Consider the following 15932-nt stretch of genomic DNA (forward strand, 5'->3'; position numbering starts at 1 on the left):
TTCTAGCTGCGCTATGTTGGACTAGTATATGCCGTGTATGTTTGAAAGATTCAACATTGTCACCATGCTAATGTATCATCTTTTACAATCAGCCTCAGCATACTGTGTATGTCTCCTCGCATACACTATGTTTATTTCTTCTGACCGGCGGCATACAGCTCAAGTCCCGACAATCTCGTTGACAGATACAGTGAGAATTTTGCACCGATCCTTGCCATTTCCATATATTCAACTGCACCCTCATGTAGGGGTGAGTGAGCTTCTTAAGCAGCTCATTGCTGTAATGTAATGATCTCCACAGCTGTGAGTTGATTTGGAATGTATGATCCTCCGATGCTGGTCACTAACTGGATTTTTTAGGTTATATTTACTTCGTCACATTAAATTGGATCACTTTTGTTTCGACTGTAATGCTAGGCGGTGAGCCTTACACCTGCGACACTTTGATCGGTGACACTGACTTTCCTTAACAATGCAAGTCATCATGATCGTTCGTTTATATGCGATGTATCAGCGATCCAGAAAGGTGCTGATACCTCTCGTTGTCATCTTCCTGACTCTCAGCATCATCAACGTGACGACTTCCGGAAGAGCAACTAAGAATAGTTCGGCGGGTAAGCATTCATCATGGATGAAAACCCCGTTCATCACGCTCATTGGCAAATACCAGTGGTTCTCATTCTCTCCGGTAGCTACGTGTGCTCCCCTAGCTTTAACGGAAACGGCGTACTTCTGGTTGACCTCGCTTGGATAATCGGCATCGCATGGGAAGTCTTTGTACTGTCTCTCGCAGTCTGGATTGCTGTAATACATATTCGCGAACTGCCACGATCATCAGCAAGAGGGATTCTCGAGGACTGTTTCACGGTGCTGATAAAAACTCACGTGGTTTACTTTACGGGGTGAGTCCATGATGTTCATGCGGTTTTCTTTTTTTCACTGAAACGTGCTAGTTTCGTTGCTGTGTCTTGCTTCCAGATCGGTTATTTATCTCCGGTGCTGTCAACAGTATGTCAATCCGATACTCACCTCTGTATGCGAGCACGATTCATCATTTCTATAGAACCCATATTCTTTGGAGACTCAGATATATCTTGGCCTTTCTCAGATTTTCACGCTCGTACAGATGGTCGTGCTGGGACCACGCCTAATTCTCGGTGTTCGAGAATTTAACGCTAGGCTCGTGGCCGACTCTGATGCAGGAACTGCTATGACTTCAATCGCTTTCCAGGAGCACGTGCATATAACAACTGGCAGTGGTGTTTAGCCGGGAAAATGCTCAATGTGATTAATGCTTGTCGGATTACTCGGCAAGGGGCGGGACTGATTTGCTTCTTGTTTTCAAGTTTTGTCGTCGTAGTTATTTGATGTCGCGAAGTAGATTTATAAAAGAAATAGGTCTAAACAAAACGATAAAAAAGTATTGTTGCATCACTGACAGTAGCTAGACTTTTGTACCTGTTGCGATATTTGAACAATTGCATGTGCACTACAGTAGTGTCTCACCAGGGTTCAACATTCCTTACGAGAAGCCTGTCACACGAGGCGGAGAATCTACAGTCTTGAAGACGTCATCGTAATTCGATGAATATAAGTACCAAATTTCGGTTGTATCTTTAAGTTAGTGTCACACAGATAACATGTACTCTACAGCTTTGCCTTGTTTTCAGTAGGACCTCGTACATTAGCCCGTACCACGCCCTCCTGACAAGTGACCTGCAACCAGGTTGCCAGCTTGCGAGTACAACTTGTATAGCATCAGAAATTCCGAAAAGGTTGCGGCAAATATAAACACCACATACCCTGCCATGAACCACTGCCCTACCGGACGTAGCTCGAGGACAAACTACCTACATGAGGAAAGATATGAACAAGAATGACTTTCAAGAAATGATAAGACACCTACCACGTAGAGTAATCCATCTTCACAACAAAAGTTGTCGCTAACAGCAGTTGAGAACACAGTGGGTCAAGTAATGAAGAGGAAGCATACTCATAGTACCATATGGAATGATCTAGTGTAGACTAGGTGGAGTTTGTAAGCGGATTCGAAGGCACAAAACAATACCGTACTCACACTCATGGTAAGAGCGTCAGGACCGTCTGAGTTTCGCTTGAGTTTAAGAACATCAGACGCAGCGGAGATGCTAGATATGGCGCAACATGAGAGTATCTCCCGTGAGTCGAAGGCTGCTTACAAGTTGAGGTCCGAAAGGTATGCCAGAATACACTGATGATGTGGATTAGACAAGAATCAGCTAGTCATGGCAACATCCTACCTTCTGGTAAGGTGCCCCGTAATGTGATGCTTGACCTGTTCGGGCTTGCATCCAATGCATGGATGTTTGTGTACCATTCTCGGTGGTCAATCCAGCCCTTCTGACTGAAATTGGACCATTTTCCTTTTCCTAGAGGCAAGGTAAGCTGTGTTGCGAACAAAAGTAGTAGGGCAGACATTACAAGTGCATAAGACAAGAACAGGTCCCGAACTTTCGCAGGAAGGTCCTCCCTCGTAGCCCAGCGTCTAAACAGCACTTCCTCAAGCTCGCACTCCTCAAGTGGGGGCACCTCGGGCATGGGCCACTGGTATGTAGGTTGCCATGGTTCCGGCTTGTGGTAGGAACACATTAGCTGAAATATCACCTTTCCATTCTGAACTGCTTTGACGCTTCGGGTAGTGTATGACCGCCCTTCCCGTAGCCTCTCGACGAAATATATGATAGGGATAGCAGGAGATGCACTCAAAAGAAAGTAACACTAAATGGAATTGAGTATTGTCGATCAAGAAGTTATACACACGACTCACGTGCAAAGACTAGTGGGTAACAGCGGTCTGGCATTAACTTTCAGTGCCGGATATGAAGAAAAATATCCCTACATGCAACCCGAACACGGGATCAACACAATTGGTAGCGGCGACTATTGCTTGTGAGATGACCTGCCCTCCGAAGACCCCTCGAGCCTTCGTGGGTTTGAATAAAGTCTTTGACCGAAAGAGATTTACTTCGATCTGCTCAAGCTCCAAAGAGGTGGAAATCTTGGAGCTTTCGGCCTGGTTTGGATCATCCATAGTAAATGCCTGGGCTGTGGCAAAACAGCTATTTCGTGTGGGCTGGGAGGAAAGGCCTGACTACTGCAATCTTCGACGAGTCTAGTGGCAGTGACTCGTGAGGTGTTCCGGAGTAAGTACCGGTAAAGCTGGCAATAAGTATTAGTATGAAACCGAAAGCAGGTGAATTCCACCAACTGGATCACCTGCTGAATGGGCGATGATGACAACCAGTTTAGTACTAATCGATAACTACCCGGTTGAGTTTCAAGTTGTGAACGGGAAGTGCACGGTGACCGGCAAGTGACCGGAACCTTTTGACCCGGCTATATGATTCTGAGCGGCCTACAGCTAGGTAAGCGAGTAAAAATCACAGGAAACTGACATGTGCAGGTCGGGATTGGTAAAAGATGCGTACGCTGTATGTGCAGCTTGTTCAAAAATTTGTAAGACAGTATGATATTTATGGTTGATACAATTATAAGTTCGGACTGGACCAAGATCCCCTGAGTGATCCCAGGCGAGCGCTTAAACAAATCAAAAGACCTCGACGTCGATGGTGAATCCACATTCATGGCAAACTTGCCGACCCATGCCATCCCCGAGGTCCTCCGTTACTCCGAAGACATGTTTGTGCTCCTGATCTTTTCGTCTTTGCCACACACCTTCTCTAGTCCGTCTGCGCAAATCTCGCAGTCCTTCCTCAAACTTCTTGTTTTTCTTGTTTTTCTTTTCTTCCGTTCGACGCTCCCATTCAACGTCTAGAGCCTCTGGTGAACCCCATTTCTTCCACGCAAAATCTTCGACTTGATGACGCAAGAAGAGCATCATATTCGCGAACGTTGACTTATGAGGATTAGCTTTCAGTAGATGGGGTAGCAGCTCTCGATCCCGAAGTTCGGCTGGACCTATCAATATATGCACTATGACCAAGTCAACAACTCACGGTCAGTTAAGAGGTAATCCTGATTATCTGTCAGAGGATGAAAGTGCAGGGAAAGCGAAGACTTACTTGTTTGCATTCAGTCTTTGTCAACAAACTGTATTTCTCTGGGTATTCATCCTTGCATTTGTTACATACCAGGCATCCAAATATTTTCTTGTACGTGTAATCGATGTCGATAGACTGGCATTCTCTACACTTCGGATTCAAGCTCGGATCCAAGTACATCGCTGTGATGTCACTATCATTAGTACCTCAACAAAGAGGAAAAAGTAAGACTTACGCGGTTCCAAGTTCTGCTTGGCTCGTTGTCTTTCTCGTTCTCGCTCTTTCGCCCTTAGATCTTCGTCCACCTCCTTGCCATCCTCGACCAAAAATCCACCTTTCGAGTTGACCATTTTGGACAGGTCATAATCAAAGTACTTGCCGAGGCGTGAATCACGCTTCAGTGGCTTAGGAGCTGTCGGTGACGTGGACACAGCTGGGATCACCTCGAGAGGGCGTTTCTGGTTCGGATTTGGCGTAGATGACGGGCCTGCCTCCTGTTCTCGTTGTCTCTGCCTTGCTTTTGCTGTGGTAGAACTGCGTTTAGCTGAAATATGGACTGGAATGTGGGCACCCCCGTGACATTACTCATGTACCTTTGAGGCGGTTCAGCTCAATGCGCTTGACTTGCTCGGGTGTTAGAAGCGAGTTCTCGGCAGTGGAAAGCGTAGGAGAAGTATTCCGTCCTTCCATCATGAATGTTCGAGACCTCTAGTGATTGAGTGCTAGCTTTACTAAGAAGGGTCGGAGACGTTCCATATGACAAAGACTCGAGTTTTACGGATTAGGAAGTTGGGTTTTTTGCCATTGACTCGAATGATTCAATGAGTGAACAGAACTGATCCGCTGAGCAACAGTTGGCATACGTCCCATGCAATGTCTGCAAGCTTTTTCCTGGTGTTCGATTAATATATCGGTAGCATAACGACAGCAATAATAGCAAGCAATATCCAAAGTGGTCAGCCGAAGTAAGTCATCAACTTTCTACACTTGTTGCCGTAGCATCGTCCATTTTTGGCGACTTATCGCCCGAGTAATGATCTGTCGTGCCATTGGTGGCGACTGGTTCGATAGGTGTAGGCCCGCTTTCTGTGGTCGTTGGAGTATCGACTTCCATCGGCAAATGCCCGCTCAACACGGGGCGAACCATCGTGGTGTGTCCACTAGGACCAGCCCCATGGGTCGAGCCCGCAGCACCCGAACTCAATATACCCACACCGATACCAAACCTCCTTCCACCAGCAATGTCTACCTCGCTTGAGCGGCTTCTCGGTTCGCTGTCACGATCCCGATGCTGTGCGTGGTCTCTACGCCCCCCCTCTCCCTCATCATCCGAGTCAGACAGTTCTCCGTCCGCTTGGATGCGAGAGTCCAATAGCCGTCGGTGTCTTCTGGTATCAGGAGGAATCAAGTCTTCGTCCTGATCAGGGTCATCCATATCGTCGTCTATTGGCATTTTTGGAATATCTGGCAGTTTAATGAACATTCCAGTACCTTCCAAATGCCCTCCAAATCCATACCTGTCATATGAATACCGGGAGGCCCTCCCAAATGTCGCAGATTTTCAAGTACAATATTCTTGACGCGTTCCAGGTACTCCGGTGTATTCATATCCTCTGTATTTGACGCCCTCACGTCTAATTCGTAGTCTGGTCCAAAATACTCGTAGTATTCATTCACGGGTATTTCTAGATCATGTCAGTATGAGGTGAGAGAGCTGCACTGAAAGAAGGCCAACCTGGTGCCAGTTCAACGCCAGCTGCCAGACCAGTTTCATAGGCCCATGCCCGACTGACATTGCGCATCGTATAACCCCCACCTCCAAGCAGTAGTAGAGGCTTGTTGAAGGACTTCACAAATTTGACACAGTTGGCATGCCCTGAATGAAAGTTCAGACAAGTCCAGGGTAACATTTTTGGTCATACCTCGCATAGATAGGTTTAGGCAGCCGAGTTTATCTCCCGATAAGGAGTCTGTTCCACATTGAAGAACAATAGCCGACGGGTCATACGTTTCCATGACCTCACGGATCACCTGTATTGCAAACTTGTAGACGCCAGCTGGAAAAGAAAACTTCACTCACGGGTTCAAACACCGATTTATAGTTTTCGTCCGAGATTCCGTCACGCAATGGGAAGTTGAGAGAGTAATATTTTCCTTTGCCTATTCCTATGTCCTGATAGGTGTCAAGAATATTCCACCAACAAGACAAAATGACACATACCCGCAATTCGCCAGTTCCTGGAAAATACTCGCCGTATTTATGGAAACTGACCGTCATGACCCGATCTGTGGTGTAGAACGCTTCTTCTACCCCGTCACCATGATGTACATCGATATCAATGTAAAGGACTCTGGTATGATACCTGGTAGGTTTCGATCATCAGGACCATGTCAAGATTAGACTCTGCAATTGAAAAGCGCGCACCGGAGCAACTCAAGAATGCCCAGCACAATGTCTACGACATGTAATCAGCGTGAAGATAGCTGTTGCAGAAAGAATTTGTATGACCATTGACATAGCAAAAGCCGCTTGCTTCACTTTTCTTCGCGTGGTGAAGACCGCCGGCCCAGTTTACGGCAATATCACATTTGTCACGACTAAGACGTGCAGCACCCTCTGCAGGACGCGTGAGCGTTGACTTATCATACCTCGTGAAACACTATTACCCATGGAGCCTCCGGCTGAGATAGAACAGTAGTCGAACAGCCCATCGAAAACAGGACAATCATCACCAACGTTGTCTGCGAGAGGAAGCCAGGATAGTTAGACGACGCGAGAAGATAAGAGGTGGAACTACTTGCATTTATGTTGTTCTTTTATGTACGAATTCATATTGCTGGGGGTGATGCGACTGAGGAACTCGACGTATTCGTCAGAGTGAAACTGTGTCATTTCGCGTTTTGTTGCAGGTTTAGCACGCTGCGGGAGGTAAAATTTGGGTCAAGTGATCGTCCATGCATTCGCAGGTGTACCCACGAATATCTCCATTTTCTTGTACAGACCATAGTTCATGACCAAGGAATGACACATTCGTATACGAGTTGGCTTCATCCTGTTGGCAGATAATCACGTCACAACCCCCGGCCTGACAGACAACCATAACTCACGGGTGTCCGGGACCATAGTGGAAACCCCCGATGTCCGAGTCGAAGAAGTAACACTGACGGGGAGGTAAGCATGATCTGATCGAGGAATCTCCGGCTGCAAAGAAAATAACTTACCACTCTCTTCTTCTGACCTTCACCATCAAGGGGTATCATGTTTTGTGACATGGTAGAAGAATGAGTATAATAGTGATGGTGAAGGACTTCAAGCTTCAGTACCAGTTGCGTTAAAGATGACTTTTGTAAGTTGAGGCACCCTGAGCACACGTGATCCGCCAACGGTGGATTTAACAACTCAGTACGAGGTACTACTACTAGTTGTGAGGTATGCTATACAACACAACCGAATTTCAGATTTTTGCCTTTCCTAACAGCGCTTCGCTACCCTTGTAGACAAGAGTGGAGGGAGCAAAACCAAAATCATCGTTAAGTTTGATGTCCTGCGCAAGGGTTTAATAAACCCCCATTTGCAGATGAAAACCCACTGACCAACTCTCCTGCTATGACCCGGACCTACGAATTTAAGCATATAAGCACCTCGTTTGCATCATGAAACACTATGGACAGACCATGGACCAATGATGAACTGCATGTAACCCTGCAAACCAGAGCTGGATGAAAAACAGGGGTGAGAAGATCATCCATCATCGTACTCAAATCTTACCTCTCGACCAAATGTTGTCTCAAAGGTTTGCATGAACGGCGTCACGGCGTTCAAGGTCAGTGGGATGTCGAGGTTCGCTGTGGGTACTACTTCATTGACACGCGAGATAGCTTGCTTGAGGGCCTCTCGCGCTTCTGAGAGATTGCTCTCCATTGGTGTATTACGGCTGCGGGTGTCATATGAAAAGATATGTGGGGCGGGCCCTGCTACACAATCGATGAGGAGGATAAAATGATCCCGCGCATGCCGCAAATGTTTTCCTGCGTGCAATCTCTCAGTAACATGCACAAGATCGTATTGATCACATGAAGTATAGTATCACCAATAGTTGACCCTGGAAGGAATTTGGATGTAACAGTAAGCTGGTCGTCGGAAGTCAGGATGTTCTCCACAAGATCAAGGGCCTGTTGAAGAACAGTAGGTCGACACAAATTGAAGCTGAATGAGGGAAGAAAGGCTGGCAATATCACTACCATTTGAATGAGACGAGTCCACAACTGAGTCAACCATGGTGGAAACTGACATGAGGGCGTTGCTCCGAGCTCAGCTGTCCAAACAATTTTTTTAACTCCTTTATATTTGCAACGAGGCTGGCCTCGAGGATAATTCATGACCGAGGCTATAAAACATCGGATAGATAGAAGATTAGTAGTACTAAGTATGTGCCAATGGCAATTCGATAGTGCATGTTCCTTCTGCCAAATTTCGAACAACCCACGGTTTAAAGATAGGTTGTCCGAACTCAAGGCGAGGTCACGGTATTCCATCTGCCAGAGCTATTCCAAGCTAAGAGGAAGCGGATCAGAGACTGGAAGATTCTTGTGATAGAAAGTCCACCGTCGTCGTCACTCTGGCTGAAGAACACAAACATGTGTTTCCATGCCCTTTTCATCGACACTCCGCTGATATAAGCAGCCGCGCCCCCGCTTTTCCCGAAGGGCTGAGAATTATCACGTTCAATCACATCTCTTCCTCAATGCTTGCCTCCTTCAGAACATCAAGCTCGTTGGCCCGAGTAAGTGAGGTTTCATTCATGTTTTTTTTGTATCTGATTGGTGTTATAGCGAGCAGCATCTGCCGGTCAAAGGCGCTTCCTTTCTATTCACGAGTACCAGTCGGTGAATCTACTAAACTCGGTGAGATTGGTTAGAAATCGTCAGCATTTCATAACGTGACAACTGCCGCCTTGATCCCTAGTATGGTATACCAACACCAAAGAGCATCGTTGCAAAGTCTCCTGAAGAGGCGTACAAGGTTGCTCAGAATTTTGGTGAGCGTTTGGAATCTTCATCGTGACGTGTATTCCTCGCTAAGACTGGGATGCTTAGGCACGGACAAACTCGTAATCAAGGCACAAGTGCTTGCCGGTGGCCGGGGCAAAGGAAAATTCGACAACGGCTTCCAGGGTGGTGTGCATACCATCGACAGGTACGTAACAACTCAATAGAGATGTCCCTACTTCACAACTCATGTGGTTCAAAGCCCACAACAAGCACAGGAATATGCTGGCAAGATGATTGGTTCAAAACTCATCACGAAGCAAACTGGTGCTGGTGGTAGAATCTGCAATGCTGTTTGTACATTCATTATCAGCTGTTTCTCGTCTCTGACTACAGGACAGGTTATGCTCGCTGAGCGTCGTGATCCTTCCCACGAATACTATGTCGCTGTACTCAACGACCGTGTTACCCAAGGTGTTGTTCTTGTCGCGTCCAATCAGGGAGGCATGAACATTGAGGAAGTTGCTGCGACTAACCCCGGTGCTATCATTACGACTCCCATCGATTTTGAGAAGGGTCTGAGCAAGTCAACGGCCCTTGAACTTGCTAAAACCCTTGGCATCAAGGAAGGTGGTCAGGATGAAGCGGCAAACATTTTCATCAACCTGTACAAGATATTCAAGGACAAGGATGCTACCCAAATCGAAATCAATCCCATGTCAGAGACTGTTGATGGCCATGTACTTTGGTGAGTGGAAATCTCATATTCCACGTTGCTCCCCTTCAATTTGTCTCAGTATGGATGCCAAATTCGGCTTTGATGACAATGCTGAGTTCCGTCATGAGGACATCTTTGCGCTCCGCGATATCTCACAGGAGGAGCCATCAGAGGTTGAAGCTCAGAAGGCCGGTCTGAACTTCATTAAGCTCGATGGCAGTATTGGCTGTCTAGTCAACGGTGCTGGATTGGCCATGGCCACAATGGACGTTCTGGCTCTACATGGTGGTAATCCCGCCAACTTCTTGGATGTCGGGGGGTACGTAGAACCTGATGCTACTGTGTTCTGTACTTGACTACTTATCCTCAGAGGTGCCACCCCCGAGACGGTCAAAAAAGCCTTCGAGATTCTTCTCTCTGACCCCAAGGTCAAGAGTATCTTTATCAACATCTTCGGTGGTATCATGCGCTGTGATTACATTGCCGAGGGTGTCATCAAAGCAACCAAAGAGCTTGGTCTCACTATTCCATTAGTCGTTAGATTGAAGGGAACAATGGAAGCAGAAGCGAAGGAGTGGGTTTTCTTTCTTGATTATTACTAATTGACCTCAGTCTGACTCTTAATCATATAGGATGATCAAGGCATCTGGTCTGAAGATAGTCGCATTGGATAGCCTGGATGAAGCTGCCGAGACTGCTGTGCAGCTGGCAGTTTAGAGGTAGATTTAGATTATTCACCTTGCTTATAAATTATTGTGATCAGCTTCGGGCCTCGTACTCGTGGATTGCTAGCAGATATGCATTGAGAGGGTAGGAAAATAACGAAACAACATATAATAACATGTCAGAGAAACATCAATATATCGTCAGGTAGCATTACACGTATCACCACGACGGACGTCCATATGGTAGAGGTTGTGCAGGACTATACATAGTAGCGTGCGAAGGTTGAGGAGCAGAGTGTGATTGCTGCATCGGAGGCATACCATCAGGACGCCCTTGTCCACGGCCAGCAACGGCCATGTACGGTTGGGGGCCATGAGCCATCATAGGAAGAGCGTGCATCATCACAGGACTCCCAGCATACATTGAATGATTCGCATGTGAAGGAGTCGCTGAATGCAACACAGGACTCATCACCGGCATATTGCGAGGGCGGGGTTGGGCAGCTCCGTTAATCTGTGGTGGCGACTGCGAGCCGTGTGGCATAGGCGGAGGCCCATACATCGACGGAACCCCATTTGGTGAGGGATATGCGATCAGCTGCGTAGGGTATGGCGAAGTTACCGGCCTCACTGCACCAGAGTGGCTTTGGGATGGAAGAGGCACCCATATTGGTTGGCCGCCACCAAACATGGGTGAATGCCCATTGGGTCCGCGCGGAGCAGGGCTTGGTGGTGGATACACGAGGGGTGTGGGACTAGGTGGGTGGGCCATCATCGGCGAGTAGGGAAAAGGGGGCCGGCCGCTCATGCCTGGCGGATGGACAGTACTATATGTATAATTGGAAGGACGGCTGATGGGTCCGGCTACAGATGAAGATGGTAACGTACTACTGCTCCTCGTAGCGGCATTTGATGAAGTAGGTACTTGCTGGAATGCACGTGTGACATCATGGAGTGACATCTTGGATGGAACGTTTGCTGCTGAAGTAGGAGGGGGAGTTTCTCCATCTTCAGACTTGACATCTTGCAATGTGAACGGTAGAGCAGTAAGATCATCCGCAATGCCCTCGAGGGAGTTTACTGCATGTACTAAAGCCTTGTCAGAGGGCTGCGACCATACAGCTTTTAAATGCTCGGGATCTGGTGCTCTCGCCGGAGATTCCTTTGCAGATGAAAAGCTCAAAGGGGATTTCGTCCATGGTGTGCTGTATGATGTAGATCCAGGAGTGATGAGATTTCTGTCAACCTATATACTTGTGAGCCACAAAAGAAGATGCATAGAAATACAACGGAATACCGACCGATTCATCCGAGCTCTTAGAGTCCAGCTGCGTTGAAACAACGAGTCTTGGGGAGCTCGTATCTTTTCCAAGACCATTCACAACACGACTGATTGTAACCGTCTCCTTGGTATAAAAACTTTTGTCAGATTCAGATGAGTCTACGGCCGAAGAGAATAGAGCGCTTGGCGGATCACTTTGTGGAGATGCCGGTATTTCGTCCAGCTCGCTAAAGACGGTGAAGGATACCGTACGCTTCTTTAACTCTCGACTAGCTGTGTCGGACGGGATATCACGATAAAATGCTACTGCAGAACCCACTGGCATCTTTGGTTGAGGTCTCGGACGTTGCGAAACGGCTTCCGCTTTGTTGGTGCATGGTAATACACTTTGGGCAGCGGGGGTAAGTTCTGGTGGGTTAGGAGGAGGCGAGCAACTGATTGTGTCAAGAGCACCTGCGCTGGCGCCATCTGGGCTGTTTTCCGGAATAGATGGACAGATAGCAACCCTCCTCCACGACGGAAGGTCGTCAACCTTCGACCTCCCGTATGACAAGCCCGGCTTTGTTGATCCAGCAGGAAGATTGACCTTAGGTCCTAACGGAATGGCAAAAGACGCATGATTATGCCGTGCTCGAGGAAGGTGTACGCGAAACCTGGGTTTGCCCCTGGGAGACAAATAGCTCTTGTGGAGCACATCATTCAAGGAGAAGTCTTTCTTGCTCATGCCCTCGACCGGTGGATCCCAAGACATTATATCCCATCGAAACTGTGAACGCACATTCTTCAAAAAACGGGCTTGCCGTTTAGGAATAGGATCCAAGGGACGTGATTGGCTAGGGAGGCAGACCACAGCAGTCAGTCGAGGCGAACATGGTGGTTCGCAGCCAGTGACGTCGAAGACTTCGTGTTCTTCCCCAAATTCGACACGACGTGGCCTCAGTGCAGGAGGAAGCCATTTAGGTGCACCTGAATAACCCCGACCATTAGCATTGCCCTGAGATGGAGCGATATTTGGGTCGGGCGGCGCATCTACAGTCTCCTTGATGGCCTGTTTTGCAGATTCCGTCTCTTTCATGTCATCCAAAGCTCCCCTGATGCGAGACATCACATCATCGAGAGCAGACATTCGCACGCGGTAAGTCGGGCGAGTTAAGCGTTGCGGAGATGTGGGCAACGTCGTGTGGTTAGACGAATATGTCGCTAAGCCATCCGCAGTAGAGGAACTCTTCGAAGGTGATATACGCGCCACTGCCTCCTGTAGCGATTCCGGACTCGGAACGCTCACTGGAGTATCCTGTGACGGTTTTTCCACAGTCTCCTTTGGAATTTCTTGGTTCGTCGATGCGGATGGAGTCGAAACATCGCCAACAAGCTCAGTGGGTGTTTTGCGACGCCACACATTTGGAGACTTCGGATGAGGAGGAAGTGTCTGAGGCTCCGAGTCTTCAAAGAAGTCACTTGCGACAGGCCGAGGGGGACGGAACGGTCTTTCATTGCCTTCGTGTGGTGCCTCGGTTTGCGGGGCCGCTGGAGCACCAACGAATTTACCCATATCAGAGAAGTCCACCACCTCGAGATCCTCATCTGCAGAAACGGTAATAAACTCTTCTACCCTAAGCAACGGCGCAGGTGCACGGGGCTGTACAGGCGTGTCTCGAGGCGCTGGTGGCGACGATGGAGGTGGAGCTTTGCTTCTCCAGGAATCCGTTTTCGAGGAATCGTGAGATTGTTCTACATTTGAGGGCACAATCGGCCTCGAAATCATCGGCGGTCTGACAGATGCTCTTAAAGAAGGTGGTCGCCCTATCGGCCTGACAGGTGTTGGACGTTGTGCCGAGGCATCGAGCTGCAGCGCTTGCTGTGAAGCTGCTTCCGCAACCTCTTGTATCAGTTTCACGGCTTCCGCTTCCTGCAAATGGAATGAGCCGTGTGGGATGCTAGCCACGTCACAAATACCCACTTGAGCATTCTTCTTCTCTTCGTGTGCCTTGAATTTCTCTTCCAACGCAGCTGCCTTCTGTCGGGCACGTTCTTTCTCTTTCTCCCGCTCCTCTTCTTCCACCTGTCGTCGCTGTTTTGCGCGCTCAGCTGAGATGTGCATGGCCGTCTTGTGAGCGTCTTCAATGCTCAGCGTAGGAGTCATGAATGGGGCAGCAGTTTCGGAGGTCACCGAAATAGTAGACAATAAGGGTGACTGACCAACGACACTACCCCCATGAGTTGTAGTGGGCGAATCGAAATGTTGTTGAGAAGCAGACGAAGGTTGATGTGAATCTCTGGCAAAAAGCTTTCCAGGCGGAGCGGTTGAAATATGAGGTGGACGCTGCCGAGTGGCATCACGCTTCAATGACGGCAATGGTGGAGGGCCCATGTTCGACAAACGACGACCTCTGCTATCAAGCATGATTTCGTGCTTCTCGATAGGAGAAACGGATGGAAGCCCGTCCCAGTTTGGCGGCCCATTCATTGAGAGAGAGGGTAAACCGTCACGAGTCCTGCCGAAAGGGACATGGGGACCAGGACCGTTTCTCGATGTGCGCGATGAGCGATCATAGTTACCCGCAGGTTTTTGGAGTAATTGCACTGGTTGTACAGGTGACCGCATTGGTCCATCTCGTCCACTACGCATGTCCACTGGTGGAATATGCTCTATATGAGAGCCTCTCCTAGAAATCGGAGCCCCAGGGAGATGACGGGTATTTGGATGAGAACTATATGGCTCAAGTCTGTTTGAGCGTTCATTGAAAAGGACTCTCGAACCTTCCGAAGGCGAGTAGCTAGGATGCGAAGACACAGGGGACATTGACGGATGTCGAGAAGCACGTGGTAGATCCTTGTGCACGAACGATGGAGAGGGCCTTGATCGTGGCCACCTCCGGTCAAAGTCGTCCGCAAAACGATCCTCTTTACTAACAGGTGCTTTGCCGCTGTCAACAATCTCTGGATGGGGCTCGACTGTATCCGTAGCTGGGTCGGGTGATGATACATTTTGCGCACTAGCTTCAGCCGGTGATATCTTGTACTGTCTTCCGTCACCAAATTCGATGACTCCGTCCAGAAAATGGTCATCATCTTCTTCCATCTGCAAAATGTGAGAAAAATGAATAGGAAGAGTGAATTGAAGCGGACCTCATCCCAGTGGTGGGCGTTTGGATCAAGGTGAACTCCTCGAAATGCATCAGCTTCTTCTAGTGTCACACTTTTTGAATGAGGAGCATCAGAGGGCTTCTGTGATTCAGTGACCTTGGGTGATGGTCGGCCTAAAGAATGCAGATCAATTCGCGAACTGCACCTATAAAATTTGCAACATACCATGAGCAACTTCGGCAGCCGTAGGAAAGTCTGAGGGGCCCGCACTGTCCGGCAACAGGACTGGTGCCATGACTTTCAGATGCCCCCAAGCCGGTTTGGACGTAGTATCCTTCTTCCCCGTGGCGGACGAAGTCGATGGGATAGCTCGTGGGTGTGGCTGAATAACTTTGCCGGCGACGGGAAGCTGTGGGGCAGCTGGAATGGAAACGGGCGCTGGTGCAGCGGCATGTGGAAGAGGCTGTGGAGGGGGTCCATTGGATGAAGTTGATGGTGTTGAAGAGACTGGAGGTGCCGCGGATGGTGGACGCGACCAACCTGGACCAGTTGTAGTTGATGAAACAGGCGCTGCTGTAAGCTTGGTGGTCACGAGCCGCGAATGCGTGCTTATTGGTGGAGCCACAGGCCGGACGGCTACAGGACGTCATATGAAGATTATTATTATAAAATACAACATTGAACTTACGAGCTGGACTACCAGACTTGACGACAGGTACGTGGTTCGATGACGTGGTAGCAGACCCTGAGGAGGACGAATTCTTCTGCAGGAACTTCTTGTTGATGTTGACAGAAGTAAATTTCTTTGGATGTGGGGCAGCTAATGACGAATCTGAAGCAGGAAGAGCCAGTTGAGTGCGAGATTGAGTTGATGAGTTCGTAGGTGAAATCAATGGAGGTGAACTCGAAGTCTTGAGAGCGCAAGCTGCGACTGCAGAATGTTCTTCGGATACATTGGATGAATTCAACAGCGCATTAACATGTTCCTCTTCTGCATGATTTTCAGTTAGCCCCGTGTTTGAGTTCTCGATATTGGCCATATACGCGTCCCAAGACGCCGATAGTCAGTTTTCTGGTGCCTAGAGAGATTATAGCAAGAGCCGAGAAGGAAATCAAATAAAAATACACGACAATGAGCTAAAACACACGGT

At 48.4% G+C, this 15932-nt stretch overlaps 5 protein-coding genes across 5 annotated transcripts; 1 reads left to right on the top strand and 4 right to left on the bottom strand.

The window, feature by feature from the left end:
- Positions 1–1647: 1647 nt before the first annotated feature.
- F5891DRAFT_1162541 (HotDog domain-containing protein) lies at positions 1648–4903 on the bottom strand (the record flags this gene model as incomplete). The annotated part of the gene is made up of 15 exons (XM_041365296.1): positions 4634–4903; positions 4276–4563; positions 4062–4222; positions 3996–4014; positions 3640–3951; positions 2879–3084; positions 2807–2815; positions 2461–2757; positions 2280–2408; positions 2199–2230; positions 2078–2147; positions 1994–2025; positions 1903–1943; positions 1803–1846; positions 1648–1716 (listed from the first exon to the last, which is right to left on the bottom strand). The coding sequence occupies exons 1-15, from the start codon at positions 4731–4733 to the stop codon at positions 1648–1650; spliced, it is 1809 nt and encodes a 602-aa protein (XP_041230437.1). The 5' UTR covers positions 4734–4903.
- F5891DRAFT_1013094 (histone deacetylase complex, catalytic component RPD3) lies at positions 4904–7406 on the bottom strand. Its single transcript, XM_041360771.1, has 13 exons — positions 7263–7406; positions 7149–7201; positions 7018–7093; positions 6843–6960; positions 6708–6782; positions 6550–6657; positions 6466–6496; positions 6262–6403; positions 6121–6213; positions 5963–6071; positions 5776–5916; positions 5558–5725; positions 4904–5504 (listed from the first exon to the last, which is right to left on the bottom strand). The coding sequence occupies exons 1-13, from the start codon at positions 7311–7313 to the stop codon at positions 5014–5016; spliced, it is 1656 nt and encodes a 551-aa protein (XP_041230438.1). The 5' UTR covers positions 7314–7406; the 3' UTR covers positions 4904–5013.
- Positions 7407–8347, bottom strand: F5891DRAFT_1013098 (uncharacterized protein). Its single transcript, XM_041360772.1, has 6 exons — positions 8239–8347; positions 8132–8213; positions 7810–8069; positions 7715–7756; positions 7635–7658; positions 7407–7585 (listed from the first exon to the last, which is right to left on the bottom strand). The coding sequence occupies exons 1-6, from the start codon at positions 8332–8334 to the stop codon at positions 7496–7498; spliced, it is 594 nt and encodes a 197-aa protein (XP_041230439.1). The 5' UTR covers positions 8335–8347; the 3' UTR covers positions 7407–7495.
- Positions 8348–8688: 341 nt separating this feature from the next.
- F5891DRAFT_761075 (succinyl-CoA synthetase beta chain SSC-beta) lies at positions 8689–10548 on the top strand. The gene is made up of 9 exons (XM_041373159.1): positions 8689–8824; positions 8874–8945; positions 9007–9079; positions 9138–9237; positions 9292–9382; positions 9431–9777; positions 9827–10066; positions 10118–10321; positions 10380–10548. Exons 1-9 carry the CDS (start codon positions 8786–8788, stop codon positions 10462–10464), a joined length of 1251 nt encoding a protein of 416 aa, XP_041230440.1. The 5' UTR covers positions 8689–8785; the 3' UTR covers positions 10465–10548.
- An 84-nt stretch (positions 10549–10632) lies between these two features.
- F5891DRAFT_1184291 (uncharacterized protein) lies at positions 10633–15821 on the bottom strand (the record flags this gene model as incomplete). Its single annotated transcript, XM_041366413.1, has 5 exons — positions 10633–11658; positions 11714–14776; positions 14824–14954; positions 15007–15417; positions 15470–15821. The coding sequence occupies 5 exons, from the start codon at positions 15819–15821 to the stop codon at positions 10633–10635; spliced, it is 4983 nt and encodes a 1660-aa protein (XP_041230441.1).
- Positions 15822–15932: the final 111 nt, after the last annotated feature.

This window comes from Suillus fuscotomentosus, assembly GCF_016647785.1.
Source record: "Suillus fuscotomentosus strain FC203 chromosome Unknown F5891scaffold_9, whole genome shotgun sequence".
Lineage (NCBI taxonomy): Eukaryota > Fungi > Basidiomycota > Agaricomycetes > Boletales > Suillaceae > Suillus > Suillus fuscotomentosus.

Coding starts and splice junctions, on each gene's coding strand:
- F5891DRAFT_1013094 (XM_041360771.1), bottom strand. CDS start 7,313: ATGTCACAAAACATGATACCCCTTGATGGTGAAGGTCAGAAGAAGAGA. Junction 7,202..7,262: donor AAGGTCAGAAGAAGAGAGTG/GTAAGTTATTTT, acceptor CCTCCCCGTCAG/TGTTACTTCTTCGACTCGGA. Junction 6,783..6,842: donor CATAAAAGAACAACATAAAT/GCAAGTAGTTCC, acceptor TTCCTCTCGCAG/ACAACGTTGGTGATGATTGT.
- F5891DRAFT_1013098 (XM_041360772.1), bottom strand. CDS start 8,334: ATGTCAGTTTCCACCATGGTTGACTCAGTTGTGGACTCGTCTCATTCA. Junction 7,757..7,809: donor AGACAACATTTGGTCGAGAG/GTAAGATTTGAG, acceptor TTTTTCATCCAG/CTCTGGTTTGCAGGGTTACA. Junction 7,586..7,634: donor GGGTCATAGCAGGAGAGTTG/GTCAGTGGGTTT, acceptor ACCCTTGCGCAG/GACATCAAACTTAACGATGA.
- F5891DRAFT_761075 (XM_041373159.1), top strand. CDS start 8,786: ATGCTTGCCTCCTTCAGAACATCAAGCTCGTTGGCCCGA. Junction 8,946..9,006: donor CGGTGAATCTACTAAACTCG/GTGAGATTGGTT, acceptor CTTGATCCCTAG/TATGGTATACCAACACCAAA. Junction 9,080..9,137: donor CAAGGTTGCTCAGAATTTTG/GTGAGCGTTTGG, acceptor TGGGATGCTTAG/GCACGGACAAACTCGTAATC.